Source organism: Somniosus microcephalus, chromosome 3, assembly GCF_052327205.1.
Source record: "Somniosus microcephalus isolate GS21.2 chromosome 3, FLI_Smic_1.0, whole genome shotgun sequence".
NCBI lineage: Eukaryota > Metazoa > Chordata > Chondrichthyes > Squaliformes > Somniosidae > Somniosus > Somniosus microcephalus.
The window spans coordinates 275,304,993-275,321,844 of record NC_140989.1 but is presented as its reverse complement, the minus strand read 5'-3'; the positions used below and the strand labels follow the sequence as shown (position 1 = coordinate 275,321,844).

The 16,852-nt window shown below is 44.7% G+C and overlaps 1 protein-coding gene across 2 annotated transcripts in view; it reads left to right on the top strand.

The window, feature by feature from the left end:
* trmt1l (tRNA methyltransferase 1-like) overlaps positions 1-16,852 on the top strand; it is a 135,792-nt gene that overhangs the window by 65,713 nt on the left and 53,227 nt on the right. For both annotated transcript variants that reach the window (XM_085982577.1, XM_085982576.1), the window contains exons 5-9: positions 10,303-10,367; positions 11,583-11,712; positions 12,915-13,041; positions 13,840-13,919; positions 16,527-16,776. In XM_085982577.1, the coding sequence (XP_085838703.1) occupies positions 10,303-10,367; positions 11,583-11,712; positions 12,915-13,041; positions 13,840-13,919; positions 16,527-16,776 (652 nt within the window). The remainder of the gene's footprint in view (positions 1-10,302; positions 10,368-11,582; positions 11,713-12,914; positions 13,042-13,839; positions 13,920-16,526; positions 16,777-16,852) is intronic.

Sequence of the window (16,852 nt, the reverse complement as noted above, 5' to 3'; positions counted from 1 at the left end):
CCGACCGAGAGAGAGAGAGAGCTACACACCGACCGAGAGAGAGAGAGAGCTACACACCGACCGAGAGAGAGAGAGCTACACACCGACCGAGAGAGAGAGAGAGAGAGCCACACACCGACCGAGAGAGAGAGCTACACACCGACCGAGAGAGAGAGAGAGCTACACACCGACCGAGAGAGAGAGCTACACACCGACCGAGAGAGAGAGAGAGCTACACACCGACCGAGAGAGAGAGCTATGCACCGACCGAGAGAGAGCTACACACCGACCGAGAGAGAGAGAGAGAGCTACACACCGACCGAGAGAGAGAGAGAGCCACACACCGACCGAGAGAGAGAGAGCTACACACCGACCGAGAGAGAGAGAGAGCTACACACCGACCGAGAGAGAGAGAGCTACACACCGACCGAGAGAGAGAGAGAGAGCTACACACAGACCGAGAGAGAGAGAGCTACACACAGACCGAGAGAGAGAGAGGCCGCGCAACCGACCGTTCAAAGCAAAACAGCGGCCGGGGGATCGGAGCCAGAACAGCGCAGGAAAACCCGGGAACAGAGAGAGAGAAACCGGGAACAGAGAGAGAGAACTCCAAAACAGGGAGAGAGAGAGAGCAGAGCCCGAGCAGCAACCGGAGCACGGAGCCTGAAGCCGGAGAAAGGCCCGAGGAACCGGGCCGAGCGAGGCACCGGAGAGAAGGAGAGCGAGCAGCAACAGGAGTCGACCCAGACCGGGAGGAACGGCCCGAGCCAGTCAAAGAGGCGAGTGGAGAGGTAGGGGTGCCGGATCGGGTCGGGCCTGAAGAGCGAGCAAGCCCGGGGCCTGAAATCCGAGAAACTCCGGGGTCGGAGAGACTCGGCCGGGCCGGGACTGCACAGCCGAGCCGAGGGGCTGGGACCAGGGCAGAGGCCCGGAGAGCGAGCAAGCCCGGGGCCTGAAAACCGAGAAACTCCGGGATCGGAGAAACTCGGACAAACACCGGGCCGGGCGGGGACTGCACAGCCGAGCCGAGGGGCTGGGACCAGGGCAGAAGCCCGGAGAGAGAGCAAGCCCGGGGCCCGAAACCCGAGAAACTCCGGGGTCGGAGAAACTCGGACAAACACCGGGCCGGGACGGGACTGCACAGCCGAGCCGAGGGGCTGGGACCAGAGCAGAAACAGCCTGAGACCGACGCGAGGAGAGAGAGGAAAACTCCGGGTCCGGAGGAAAAAAGCTATACCTAGATCTACCTAAATTTAGTTAACCTAGAAAAAGAACAACAAACCCGAAGAAAAAAAAAAAAAAAAAAAAAAAAAAAAAAAAAAAAAAAAGGAATAGAAACCAGAGAGAAACGATAAACAACCCGAACCAGGAACCTGTGAGAGAGAGAGAGAGAAACTTTTAAGAGCAGCTATATCAAAGATGAACCCCTGAAAAACTCTCAATTTTGGACCTAAAAGTGGGATAAGGTGGAACACGACACAAAAAAGAGAAAAAAAGTTATCTACCTGAGACAAAACAAACGACTACAATGAGCAGGGAAATGAAATATCCTGAGCAATGCACAAAAAATAAAGCAAAGGAAAAACACAAGGACATAACACTAAAAAGTAACCCAGAGGTCCTCTACGTTGACTATACCACACACAAAGGGATTAAGACGAAGAACAACCTCATATTCTACACCGACTCCATTCCCTCATGGAAGGAGACTTTACAAAAATACTACGCATACGTCTCCAGCGAAGGTATTGGCAGTGGAGGCAGACTGAAAATATGTAAAGATGGAAATCTAGATAAAGATGACCCCCTGCTAACCATAAGCTACTACAACAAAAAAGGAAAGATCATGATACAGGGGAATGTAGAAAGTCTGGACTCCTTCGAAAAGGAATTCCCCCAGCTGAAAACTAAGGCAGACACAAATAGGACCAATGGACAGGAGGCAAAAGAGAATCGAACAGAGGATGATGAGAGCCAAGCGGAGGAAGAAGAAGAGAGTCCAGCAGAGACACACACCTCCCTGACCATCTCCACCCCCCCCACACCTCTCAACGCAAACAAACTGCTGAAAGAGAGTCTGTCCAAACTAGAACTCGAATTCAACGAATACAGAGAAACACAGACCAAGAACTGGACGGAGGAACTCAAACAGCTGAAAATGGAAAACGAGTCCACCATCCACAATCTGAGAAAGACCGTAGAGGAACAAATAAATAAGATCCAAGAACTCCATACCCAACTAAACAAAATGACGGAGGCCGTAGAAAGGCTCAGCAGGCAACACAAACCTCTTAAGGTCCAAAAAACAACACACACAAGGACACAGAACCCGTCGGATGCCACCCCACACGAGGACACACCGAAAGCCACAAACCCCGCTCCTGCCACACAGCTCACCACAGAAACCCAGCCAACAACCAGCCCTCAGTCGAGTCCTGCCCAGACTACCGCTACCCAGTCCTCACACACAGGGACGCAGAACCCGTCAGATGCCCCCCCACACGAGGACACACCGAAAGCCTCAAACCCCGCTCCTGCCACACAACATATCCCAGAAACCCAGCCAACAACCAGCCATCAGTCGAGTCCTGCCCAGACTACTGCTACCCAGTCTGAAAAACCAGCCCCTCAGGCAGTCCTGCTGACCGACTCCAACGGAAAGTTTCTGGACCCCCAGAGGCTGTTCCCAGGTCATCAAGTCCTGAAAAAATGGTGCAGCAACACAGAACATGCAATGAAGATCCTGAACAAAGAATCCCTTGGAAGCCCCAAATGGCTTGTGATCCACACAGGAACAAACGACCTACGCACCCTACGGGAAGGCACTGCTAGGGCGGTGAGCAGGATGGCGGAAAAGGCCAGCAAGGAATTCCCCGAGGCGCGGATCGTGATCTCCACACTACTGCCCAGAAAGGACACCCCAGCCTATATAATCCACAACACCAACAGGGAGATCGACACGAGATGTTCTGTCTTCCCCAACGTCTACCTGGCCCATCATCCAAACATCAACACAAGGGACCTCTATGACGAAATACATCTACTCAAACAGCGGATGTGGGTCTTTGCAAAAAACCTCATAAACACTGCCAAAAGACGCAGCCCTCCCACCCCCTCTACCATTGGGAGCCGTAACCCAAACAGGACCACCAATGTCCCCCACCCCCCTTTACAAAACCAACAACAGAACCCAAGACCCCCCTCTAGACCACAGACTGTAGACCAAGAACTGAGAAAGATCATGACGATGCTGAACAGCCTGATAGAAAGCCGGAGAAATTATTAATATTGTTATTTATCATTATCATTATTGTTATCTTATCAGTATTATTACTACTATTAGATAGATATATGTGCATGCCTCATGAAATTTATACTAAATCATCATTTAGCATTATAGAAAATAGTGTTTCCACACTCATCCCACAAAATAGGTCCATTTTATTTCGTTTTATTGAACTATATAAATGCGTTCTTTCCACATAAGCTGCTGGAATATCCAGGGCCTCCGCTCCTCAACTTTTGGGATGAAGAGTACAGACCCTGAATTCCTAAAAGCTATAAAAGACATTGATATAATTGTGTTAACAGAAACATGGTGCCAAAAGGACATGCCGACCCACTGTCCCCCAATGTACCATGAAATTATTGTGCCTTCAGTAAAGAACATTAAGACACGCAAGGGCAGAACCTCCGGGGGAATCCTGGTGTGGTATAAAGGAGAACTGAACAAACACATCTCACCGATAAAACAGGGAAAATCACACGTATGGCTAAAATTAGATAAAAATATAGGAATAGAAAAAAACGATGTTTACTTATGTGCGATCTACATACCTCCAATAGAATCGCCATATTTTGAAGAGGAGATATTTGACACTCTCCACATGGAAATCAGCCATTTCCAGGCCCAAGGAAAGGTGCTACTATGTGGGGACCTAAATGCAAGGACAGGATGTGAACCTGACTTCATAGACCCACAGGGCAACAACCATGTGTTTGGCCAGACCCCTCTATATGTCACACCAGCCATCGCAAACCGAAACAACCTCGATTGTGAAATAAATAAAAGCGGTAGGGAGGTAGTGCAACTCTGCCGAGCCTTAGGCCTGTACATAGTTAACGGTAGGTTCAGAGGGGACTCCTTAGGGAGACTCACATATTCCTCAACTCTTGGGTCTAGTGTGGTGGATTATACAATCACTGACCTGGACCCCTGCGATATCAACGCATTCACTGTCAGGCAGCAATCCCCCCTCTCAGACCATAACCAAATAAATGTGTACCTTAAACTTTCTGCCCAAACTACAGACACAAAAAAGGAACCCAGTAAGCTACATAAAATAAACCAGACATACAGATGGGCCCCAGACAGTGGAGATAAATTCATCACAGCACTAAATTCACCTGATCTCACAAGTAAAATTTCAAAATTTAAAGAAAATCTATATGAGATCACCAGAGATGGGGTAAACATGGCCATAGAGGATATAAATATGATCTTTCATGAGGCAGCTGTAAAAGCCGACCTCGTGAAACAGAAGAGGAAGAGTCACAAAAGACAAAATAAAAATAAGAAATGGTTTGACCACGAATGCAAAAATGCCAGAAAAGACCTGAGAAAAATATCAAACCAAAAGCATCGCCAACCAAACAATCCGGACCTACGTACTAGATACAATGAAACCCTCAAAAGATATAAACACACCATTAGGAACAAAACACAAAACTATACCCACAAAATACTAGAAGAAATTGAAAACTCCACCAACCCAAAACAATTCTGGGAAATGTGGAATAACCTGAGTACAACACAATTGCAAGCATTACCAATCCAAGATGGCGACATCTGGAGAACACATTTTGAAAACCTCTACAAAGACATCCCAATAAACGAAACAAACCCAAGTCAACATCAGGTCACAGAAAAACTCCACACATTAGAAGCAACAATCAAAGACAACCAAAACCCTCTAGACTCCCCAATCACATGGAAAGAAATGGCCACAAAAACAAAATCTCTCCACCTAAAGAAAGCCTGTGGCCCAGACAACATCAAAAATGAAATGCTCAAGTTCAGCAATATGGAGATGCAGGGTGCGGTACTCAAATTATTCAACATCATATTACGTTCAGGCTGTTTTCCCGATATCTGGTGCCAAGGACTAATCTCCCCCATATATAAAAGCGGAAACAAATCAGACCCAAATAACTACCGCGGCATCTGTGTCAACAGTTGTCTAGGGAAGTTATTCTGCAGTATTCTAAATAGTAGATTACTTGATTTTCTTAACAAACATAATATCCTCAGAAAAAACCAAATAGGCTTTCTTCCAAAACACCGCACCGCCGACCATATCTATACCCTTCACACCCTCATTGAAAAACATATACACCAAACAAAAAATGGGAAAATATTCGCCTGTTTCATCGACTTCAAGAAAGCCTTTGACTCTATATGGCACGAAGGGCTCTATTATAAACTTCTTCAATGTGGAATAGGGGGCAAAGTCTATGACCTTATTAAATCAATGTATCTGAAAAACAAATGCGGGGTCAAAATTGGAGACAAACGCACCGATTTCTTCACCCAGAGAAGAGGCGTCCGGCAGGGCTGCAATTTGAGCCCGACCCTGTTCAACATATACATAAATGAATTAGCAGACATGCTGGAGCAAAGCGAGTCACCAGGTCTCCGTCTCCTAGATGGAGAAGTGAAATCCCTGTTCTATGCGGACGACCTGGTTCTGCTGTCTCCCACAGAACAGGGATTACAGCAACAACTAGACCTACTCGACAAATACTGCCAAAATTGGGCTCTAACAGTAAATCTAAAGAAAACCAACATCATGATTTTTCAAAAAAGGCCCAGATGTCAGGAAAACAAATACCAGTTTACCCTCAGTGATATCACTATAGGACACACTATGAGCTACACCTACCTTGGTCTAACTATTACAGCATCAGGGAGCTTCAGCATAGCAGTGAATGCACTAAAAGAAAAAGCCCGAAGAGCCCTATATGCAATAAAAAGAAAATTCTACAACATCCAAATCCCAATCAAAATCTGGCTCAAAATATTTGACAGCATAATCCTGCCCATTGCACTGTACGGTAGTGAAGTATGGGGCCCGCTAAATCACCAAAGCTACACTAAATGGGAAAAACATACAATAGAAGCCCTACATGCAGAATTCTGCCGAAGCATCCTTCGCACCCAAAGGAAAACGCCAACAAATGCATGCAGAGCCGAACTAGGCAGATACCCACTGATAATAAACATCCAAAAACGAGCACTAAACTTCCTAAATCACCTCAAATCTAGCTCCCCAGACACCCTTCATTTCAAAGCCTTTCAGACCCAAGAGCTAAACCCAGAAAAGAGTCCCCTGAGTCAGCTGCTACGGAAACTAAGTACTCAGCCGGACCCTGACCAGCCCCAGACCAACACAGCCGCCCAAACACCAATCCGAGTGAACCAAATCATTAAAAAATGCAAAGAAACCTACCTGGAACATTGGAACAAAATAACCGAAAGCCAAAGCAGATTAGAATGTTACCGGGCCCTAAAAAGAGAATATAAACTGGCAGACTACCTCACGACCATCAGAGACACAAAACAGAGACAGACCCTCACCAGGTACAGACTAAGCGACCACCAACTGGAAATTGAAAAAGGCAGATACAAGAAATCCTGGCAGCCTAGAGAGAATAGAATATGCGATCAATGTCTGGCTGGCGAGGTTGAAACAGAAATGCATTTCCTCCTAAAATGCGAAAAATTCAACACATCAAGAAACATATTATTCAACAAGCTAAGCCAAACAACCCCAGATTTCAAGGAATTGGATGATCTGTCAAAATTGAGATTAGTCCTAGGAGAAGGAGACAGACCATACCTTGGGGCCAAATATGTAACAACATGTCACAACCTGAGGACTGTTTAAAATTAAGACTGTTTAAAATTAATATTGAACGTACCAAATGAAGTACAAAGACTGTTTAAAATTAATATTGTTTAAAAGTAATATTGTATGTACCCAACAAATGTCAAATCGATTGACACCTACAGAATGTTGGAAAACTGTACCTTTTTGCTATGTAAGCTTTGGCAATATGGTTCTCTGTAAACTTTCATGCCAATAAAGCATTTTAATTGGAAATTGGAAATTGGAGAGAGCTACACACAGACCGAGAGAGAGAGAGAGCTACACACTGACCGAGAGAGAGAGAGAGCTACACACCGACCGAGAGAGAGAGAGCTACACACCGACCGAGAGAGAGCGAGCTACACACCGACCGAGAGAGAGAGAGAGAGAGCTACACACCGACCGAGAGAGAGAGAGCTACACACCGACCGAGAGAGAGAGAGAGCTACACACCGACCGAGAGAGAGAGAGAGCTACACACCGACCGAGAGAGAGAGAGAGCTACACACCGACCGAGAGAGAGAGAGAGAGCTACACACCGACCGAGAGAGAGAGCTACACACTGACCGAGAGAGAGAGAGCTACACACCGACCGAGAGAGAGAGAGCTACACACCGACCGAGAGAGAGAGAGAGAGCTACACACCGACCGAGAGAGAGAGAGAGAGAGCTACACACCGACCGAGAGAAAGAGAGCTACACACCGACCGAGAGAGAGCCACACAGAGAGAGCCACACAGCGACAGAGAGAGAGCCACACAGCGACAGAGAGCCACACAGCGACAGAGAGAGAGCCACACAGCGACAGAGAGACACACAGCGACAGAGAGAGAGCCACACAGCGACAGAGAGCTACTCTCCGACAGAGAGAGAGAGCCACACACCGACCGAGAGAGAGAGCTACACACCGACAGAGAGAGAGAGAGCTACTCACTGACCGACAGAGAGTGAGAGAGAGACAGGTACACACCGAGGTGCCCTGATCCTGTAAACCTGGGAATCACCAGACCCGGGTTCGGTGCCCATGGCCACTGAACCTGTTGCGGAACAATCACTTAAACAGAACAACAATTTTTGTTGGATTTCTGGTCCTTGTTTCGAGGCGGTCAGGTTGTTGATCCAATTAAGTCTGCACCTGTGGGCTGACGGTTGGTGTATTATATGTTGTAACATTTTATTGTAACATTCAGGTACCGAATGTACTGGTTGTAGCAATTTTTGGATCCATTTGAACCCTGTGTTTTTTCTCTGGTTTAGTGCCTCTGAGGGTGCCTACACGGCTGCAAGCGGGGTGAGGGTTATGTAGGAAGTGTCTAGTTGAAGTGCTCCAGCCAGCATGAGGTGTGGGGCGGGCTTGATGGACCAGCTGGTCTTTTCCTACCCATCAGTATTGTATGTTCGTAAGCACCTGGAATAGGGGGAGATCGTCTGTTTATGAGCAGAACATAAGAAATAGGAGCAGGAGTCGGCCATTCAGCCCCTCGAGCCTGCTCCGCCATTCAATAAGATCATGGCTGATCTGATCTTGGCCTTAACTCCACTTTCCTGCCCACTCCCCATCACCCTTGACTCCCCTGTAGCTCAAATATCTGTCTATCTCAGCCTTGAATATATTCAATGACTCCGCCTCCACAGCTCTCTGGGGTAGAGAATTCCAAGGATTCACGACCCTCTGAGAGAAGAAATTCCTCCTCATCTCCATTTTAAAAGGGTGCCCCCTTATTCTGAAACTATGCCCCCTAGTTCTAGATTCCCCCACGAGGGGAAACATCCTCTCTGCATCTACCTTGTCGAGCCCCCTCACAATCTTATATGTTTCAATAAGATCCCCTCTCATTCTTCTACACTCCAATGAGTATAGGCCCAACCTGCTCAATCTTTCTTCATAAGACAACCCCTTCATCTCAGGAATCAACCTATTGAACCTTCTCTGAATTGCTTCCAGTGCAAGTATATCCCTCCTTAAGAAAGGAGACCAAAACTGTGCACAGTACTCCAGGTGTGGTCTCACCAGTGCCCTGTACAGTTGTAGCAAGACTTCCCTACTTTTATACTCCATCCCCCTTGCAATAAGGGCTAATATTCCATTTGCCTTCCTAATTACTTGCTATACCTGCATGCTAACTTTTTGTGTTTCATGTACGAGCCCCCCCCAGATCCCTCTGTACCGCAGCATTTTGTAGTCTCTCTCCATTTAAATAATAATTTGCTATTTTATTCTTCCTACCAAAGTGGATAACCTCACGTTTTCCCACACTATACTCCATCTGTCTTCTAATCTACTAATCTCCACCATGTTGGTTAAAGTACGGTATAACGTTATTCAATCTTTTGTTAATTGGGACTGCAAAGTTGCACAACACTTTACGAATTGCAATATGAGGCTAGAATGATATGCAAACTCAAATGTGTACAAAACCTACCAACCACAGCTGCGATGTCCACCAGTATAACATTGTGCGGATTATAACCCACATGGATCGCAATGCTGCAGCAGATCCTGTCTTCTTAATCGTGCAGAATCCAAGCAAGGCACCTAGAATCCCCTGAAGCCCACTTCGCGCAGCATCACTCGACAATACCTGCTGTGGTCATCCATTCATTCTTTATATCTGCATACTTCGTGACTTTGTTTTCATAAAGAAAGGACGAAATTGAATATAAATGCCGCCTTTCATGTCTCGGGACGTCCCAAAGTGCTTTACAGCCAATGAATTACTTTTGAACTGCAGTCACTTTTGTTCCATGGACAAACACACCAGCTAAACTGCACGCAGCACGACTCTGCAAGCAGCAGTGAGAAACATGACCAAGTCATCTTTCTTTTTTGATTGTATTAGTTGGCCAGGACACCGGGAAAACTCCCTTGCTCCTCTTTGAATAGTGCCGTGGGATCTTTTACATCGACCTGTCACGTAACTTCAAGCCTTTCCTCTCGCGGGGTACTCAGAATTTGTGTCGATTGCCTTCTGCATTGACATGGATAATATGAACTTGGCATGAAAACTTGAGACGTGTCTCATGTTAGTCAGATGGCAAAGTACATTGGTGTCCTGTATCAGAGACTGATAGATTGGCAGTTTGTGGCCTCGATTCCTCACGTGTCAGTTCCTGATATTTGAATGGAAGGTGCTGTTCAGCACTTCATAATGGAAAGCTGTAAAGTAACAGTTGAGCGAGTGGCCTAAAAGACACCTCTTTCCCCGCCCCCCCCCCCCCCCCCCCACCGCAGAAGCTGTTCACATTAAGTATTTTTTTTAATTTAAATATTTGGCATAAAAGCACACCATTTTTTAAAAAAAATCAAGAAAATTATTAGCTAATTTTACATTGAGTCCAGTGTAGAATTTTTGTTTCTCCCCTTATTAATTCTTGCTGAATTCACTTTACAACAGGTTACAGAATGTGCATCTGTCATTTGTCCTGCCGACGAATGAAAACCAACCTCAATGGAGAGCAGGTAACAGCAATATAAAGTCAAATTAATAAATGTCAAATTTGCATCTCGTGCAGTCTGTTGATGTATTTTGCATGTATGTGTATAATATGTGTGTATTATCTATAAATACATTCACAGACACACAAAGGGCAGGTAGAATTTTTTTTCCCCCCAGAGGATTATTAGAACTTTACCATAAGTGACCATTGAGCCAGAGACTAACATTGGTTAAGAGATAATCGGATAATATTTGAAAAGGAAGAATGTGAAGGGAAATGGGGAGCAGAGGAATGGGTTAGTGTAGAGGCCAGTTAAAGAGCCGGACTAGGTGTGATGAGCTGAATGGCCTGCATCTGTGTTGATATTTATTTCCCAGTAAGTAACTAGACTATCACTTGATAATCTTGTGGTAATTATACCACAATCTTCAATCTTTCAGTCTAGATTTCATAATCTTTCATTAACTACGTGTGACATCCAAGCTATAAATATGCAGCTAACACCCATTGCTGGATGTATAAAAATTGAATAAAATTGCAATAATTTATGCGGTATGTAATAGCACCATTGGAGTAATTCCAGTGCTGTGATTTTGTCAGGATATAGGTGACGGTTTGAGTAGTGCTTTTATATTTTGATGCCCTCTGAATGCTTCAGGAGATTATTGCCTTTCAGCCGCTCCTGACTTCATTATTCTCTTGTACATTAATGAATGACCACAAAAATATAAACCTAAGATATAAGCAAGTTACTAGTATTTTCTACCTCTTCTTTCACCCCTCCCCCCCCTTCCCTTCACTGTTGTGATGTACATGAGTGTGGCCTGGGTGACTTTGCTCTCCTATTTTCTGGTGTGGATGTGACTCTACTCAACATTTCAATGTAACAATGATTAAATAAAGCGAATGAAAGAAGCTGCTTCAAAATCCAAAAACGTCTCCCTGCTGATGCCTTATTCTCAGGTGCCGATGTTTAGCTCTCCAGGACACGTGATTTTTTATGAATGTCAGCCAAGTTTCTCAATGTGTTCCCAATAAATGCTTGGCGTTAAGTCAGGTTTTGCACTGTTCCATGACTTACCATGGAGAAAGCTGTCGCTTGTTCACTTGCCATCACTATTAACGCGGAGTGGGTGATCACAGCGAGAAAAGAATATATCAGTAAATTTGTGTAAAATAGAAATGTCAAAACTCTTGGTGGCAAGACTTTTGCTTTAATGTAGTTTGCTGCTTTCAGGTCCCAGTGAGGATTGGAGCGCACTACCACTGCATTGTCTGCTCAGCTACCATTGCTCGCAGAACAGACATGATCAGCCACATAACACGACACTTGAACAAAGGAGACACAGAAGCCAGTTTCACTGGAGGTGCGTGAAGTAGGTTGGGGTTATTGGAAATCTGTAGAGGAATTAATTGTTTTTGGCGCTTGTTATAATATGTAGCCATACAAACCCAGGTGTTCAAGTACCAACTAATGCCCAAACATCCACCTCGGTTGAGATCAGCTAACCCAGTCTGTGCTCAACCTAGGTGGCAGCTGGGGCATTAGTCGGCCTCAGCACTTCTGGGCTAAGGAATTGAAAGCTCAACCGTGGCTCCTGCTCCCGGTTGCTATTCAGTGGGTCCTGCTGGGAAATGTGCCCGTACTGATGTCCGGTGAAAACAGGATCTGGCTCAGCTCAGTGGCTCTGTGGTTGAATAGGTATAAAAGGATATGGAGCCAAGGGCCGAATGGCTTGTTGCTGTGCTGTATATCCTATTTAAGCCCCTGGAAGCAGTTCAGAGAAGAGCCACAAGACTGACCATTTTCATCAGCCAACTGAGCTATCGGGGAAACCAAGGTAGTCCAAGATCACACAGGTTCAAACTAGTGAAAAGCAAGTTGAGGACCAATGTCAGGATGTTCCTCACACAAAGAGTGGAATTGTAGGGTAGTGAAGGTGAATACCCTGAAACCATTTAAGAAAGCACTAGTTGCTGTGACGCGGGCCCTGCCTTTCTAGATGGATGAGCGAAGAAGAGCCCGATGGCCTTCCTCAACTTCATCCAGCTGCTTATATCAGCCAGGACAACAGTAGAGATGCTACAGTTGGTCTCAGCGACCCTGGGTTAGTGAGGGGCAAATCGGCTCCAGTTTCCAGGCCTGTTTAAGACCAAGTGACCCCCCTGCTGGAAGTGAGCATGTGTGGATGTCAAGTGAGGACAGGATTGAGCTTGGTTATAATGCCCTGTGGTATAACAGCCTGCTGATACTCCGTGCTGAGGTTCATGGATGGAGAATGGCCACTTTGGTGAGGTACAGGAGGCTGACGGCACCAATGAAAACCAGCAAGGAATTGATGCCATCAAGAGGAGAGGGGAGGAAAGTGACAGTAAAAACTTAAGTTAATTATCTTTCACATGATTATCTCACTAATCCAATGTATTTTCTTTCCTCGCCCAAAAGGGGGAAGAGGGAGGTACATGGCCTAATCCCTTAAAAGGAATTTCTTAAGCACTTGCATTTCCAAAATGCTTCTTCCCTCCTGTGCAGTGCAGCATTTCTTCTAACAGCCTTTCTCCGTTTCAGCCACTAGTGGGCAAATGCCGTCCACTGAAGTGATGAAAGAAGTCGATACCGATGTTCATGTTTTTCCAAACCACACGACTCCTCAAAAAACAGACTCTTTCTTTAACCCTAAAATGAAACCCAACAGGTGATGTGTCTGACTTGTTATTTTAAACAATGAATTACAGAGGGCAGCTTCGGCTTGCCTGTTAAGTTAGAGCACGATTGTTTTGTATGTTTTAATAATGTATGTACTGTATAAATTTGGTGATGGCAAAGCATGTTTACCAAGTAAATTGGACAGATTGCTGACTAAAGTAAATATGTGACTTCTTTTGCACTTTAATGATCCTGAATTCTGGCGTAAATCTCATTATTTTTCATGTTAATAAGGTTTTTTCGTTGAGATGCAATATTCTACAGGTAATATCAGGAAACTCTCTTTTAACCAGCACCTAGATATCCAGAAATCTCTCTTAACCAGCAAAACTCAGCAGTCGGTTCAGGTAAGTTTTACTATATATTAGTGGCCGTGTAACCGGGGTTCCTGCACCTGTGGCCGTACAACAAGGACTCCTGGATCTGTGGCCGTGTAACCGGGACTCCTGCACAAGTGCCGTGTAACCGGGGCTCCTGCACCTGTGGCCGTGTACAGGGCTCTCGTACCTTGGTAAGTATACCTCTCTGTAATCCGGACTTTTTGATCAACCGGCACCACGCCGGTCCCGTCGGTGCCGGATAAAAAAGAGTTTCCTGTACATGGTACACCATGTGAATAATCCTTTTAGTAAAAGGGATAATTTTATGTCTCCATGCATTCATTTTTAGCTGATGACTAATCATTTTTACCTGTGTCCTGTCAGCGAATAACTTTCACAAACTACCTTAAATTCCTGTATCAAAAAAAATTGCTTGTTGCTCACTTGCTATACTGTTTATGTTACAGACAATTAATATTCTGTACTCTTGCTGTTCTGGCTCAAGAGCGCAAACCACTGGAATGTTTAGATGCTTTTGGAGCCACAGGTTTGTGAAGACTGTAATTTTCCACTTACGACTTTTTACTTCGCTGATATATTCCTTAATCTTTAGTGGAGATCACTAAAAGGCTTTTTTACAAAATGTTCCAGCATTTATTCCTCTTCCTCTCTCCAGGCCTCTCCACGCCAAATATACTGCCCCCTACCAAGAAGGCAGGCAGATGATCAGCTGCTGAGCTCCTGTTGATACATAGAAACATAGAAGATAGGAGCAGGAGTAGGCCATTCGGCCCTTCGAGCCTGCTCTGCCATTCAATGAGATCATGGCTGATCATCCAAATTCAGTACCCTGTCCCTGCCTTCTCCCCATATCCCTTGATCCCTTTAGCCTTAAGAAATATATCCAACTCTTTTTTGAATATATTTAATGAACTGGCCTCCACCGCCCTCTGTGGCAGAGAATTCCACAGGTTCACCACTCTCTGGGTGAAGAAATTCCTCCTCATTTCAGTCCTAAATGGCTTACCCCTTATCCTTAGACTATGACCCCTGGTTCTGGACTCCCCGGCCATCATAAACATCCTTCCTGCATCTAGTCTGTCCAGGCCTGACAGAATTTTATAGGTTTCGATGAGATCCCCTCTCAATCTTCTAAACTCCAGTGAGTATAAGCCCAATCAACACAATCTCTCCTCATACGTCATTCCTGCCATCCCAGGTATCAGCTATGAGGGGAGGTGGGAGCCTTCTATGGCGACCCACTCTCCACATTTTCTGTTCTATTCTATTCCTTTGTGAAATTGTTTGGCCTTTACTTGGCGCCTCATTGGGAACTAGCCCTGTGGATATTTTGGCTCTGAGCCTTGTCCTCATGCTCTGGACATTGCTAGTAAAGCATTCCTAATATATCAAATTGATAGAAGTATATCAAATTGCTCCGCCCCCAACCAATTACTTTTGCCTGTAGATCCCATGATGCAGATGTGTTTTGAGAGAGAGATTGCTGTTTTCTTGAAAAATATTACAGGGCAAAATTGAATTCATCAAATTGATGAAACATTTTTGATGCTTGGTGTATGATAAGTGATATTTAAATAATGCCGAAGTATTGATTAAATGTCGACTGATTCAAGTTTTAAAAAGGCTTGGTGTTTATTGTCTGATATCCTTTTTCAGTTGATTTTTGCAAATTGCAGAATTCTTGACAGAAATGGGGTGATCTTGTGTTTTTCCACATAAGTGGGTTTTGCAGACCTACCTCATTGTTAGATCAATATGTCATCCATTGTCACAAAAGTTTTCCCCCTACGCAACATTTTTATTCATTGCTTTGTGAAAATGTATTTTTGGTTTATTTGTGTTTTTAGCTGTGGCTCAGTTGGTAGCACTCACGCCCCGAGTCAGAAAGTTGTGGGTTCAAGTCTCACTCCAGAGTCTTGAACTCAAAATCTAGGCTAACACTCCAGTACAGCCCTGAGGGAGTTGCTGCACTGTCAGAGGGGCCATCTTTCAGATGAGACCCCACCTGCCCTCTTGGGGAATGTAAAAGATCCCATGGCACTATTTTGAAGAAGAGCAGGAGAGTTATCCCCGGTGTCCTGGACAATATTTATCCCTCAACCAACATCACTAAAACAGATTATCTGGTCATTATTATCACGTTGCTGTTTGTGGGATCTTGCTGTGTACAAATTGACTGCCGCATTTCCTACATTACAACAATGACTACACTTCAAAAGTGCTTCATTAGCTGTAAAGCGCTTTGGGACGTCCTGAGGTCGTGAAAGGCGCTATATAAATGCAAGTCTTTTCTTTTATTCATTATTTGTCACGGAGCTGCAGAGTGAGTTGTTTGTGATGGTAGGAGCCAAATCAGATGTAAGAAAAAAGGATGTTTTACTCTTTTGAATTGTTGATGCACTCATTGAATGTCTTTTTTTTTAAAACAAAGTACATCACTGGATTAAAGGCAGGGTGTGAATGCTGTATGTAATATGTTGTCAGGGGGCTCAAGCTGAAACTGTCTTTTGTTGGTGCAGTTTGTTAAAATTTTCTTGTGCACCTACAAAATGAATTTAGTTTGGAATTTTTTTAAATATCTGACAGATGCTGTAAAGTAGGTTAAGTGGTAGAGCAGTTGACTCCAGCTACAATTTTGTGATTTGAGCCCTAGGGTTGTGTGTCACTCTAACCATCCTGTGTTAGATAATGTTCAGCGGTCTGTAGCGCCTCATGACAGTGGACCAGTCACATCTGGGAAAGGAAAGAAAAGCTCATAGATAAAAAGAGTTTTCATTCATATGATGCCCCATCATGTCCTCAAGTCAACCCACAACTCCTTACATCCAGTTAATTTATTTTGCAGTGTGGTCACTGTTGTGTTGTTAAACATGGTCAACAATTTGCACACAGCAAGATCCCACGAACAGCAACTGAGATGAATAACCAGTTTGTTTTTGCTCATGATATTACTTGCTTTGCTTCCCTGTCAGTTGATCGCAGAGTGGTATTGACCACAATTGTGGACTACCTCTCTGGCCCAGACTGCCCCACCATCTTGTCTTAATCAGAGTACCCACTAATAAAGTTGTCACTTTTCTCCTCCTAAAACCCTGTTACTTTGAAACCCAACTGCATTATTCTGTTTCTGAAGGAATCATGGGGTTACAGTGGGCCAAGCACCTTGGAGATGCAGTGAGAGTCACCATAAATGACATAAACGAGGGCTCTGTGAAAATGATTCGAGAAAATTGTCATCTAAACCGGATGAAGGTGCTGATGAGCAGCAAAGAGGAGGAGGAGGATGACGATGATGTTGAGGAAACTGAGGATATTTTGGGGACTATTGAAGTCACACAAATGGATGCCAATGTACTCATGCATTTGAGAGCTTTTGACTTCATGTGAGTGAAACATTTATATTGTCAAAATTTACCGAGGAAGTTACGATATTTTATTTTTTCTGTTCACATACCAAGA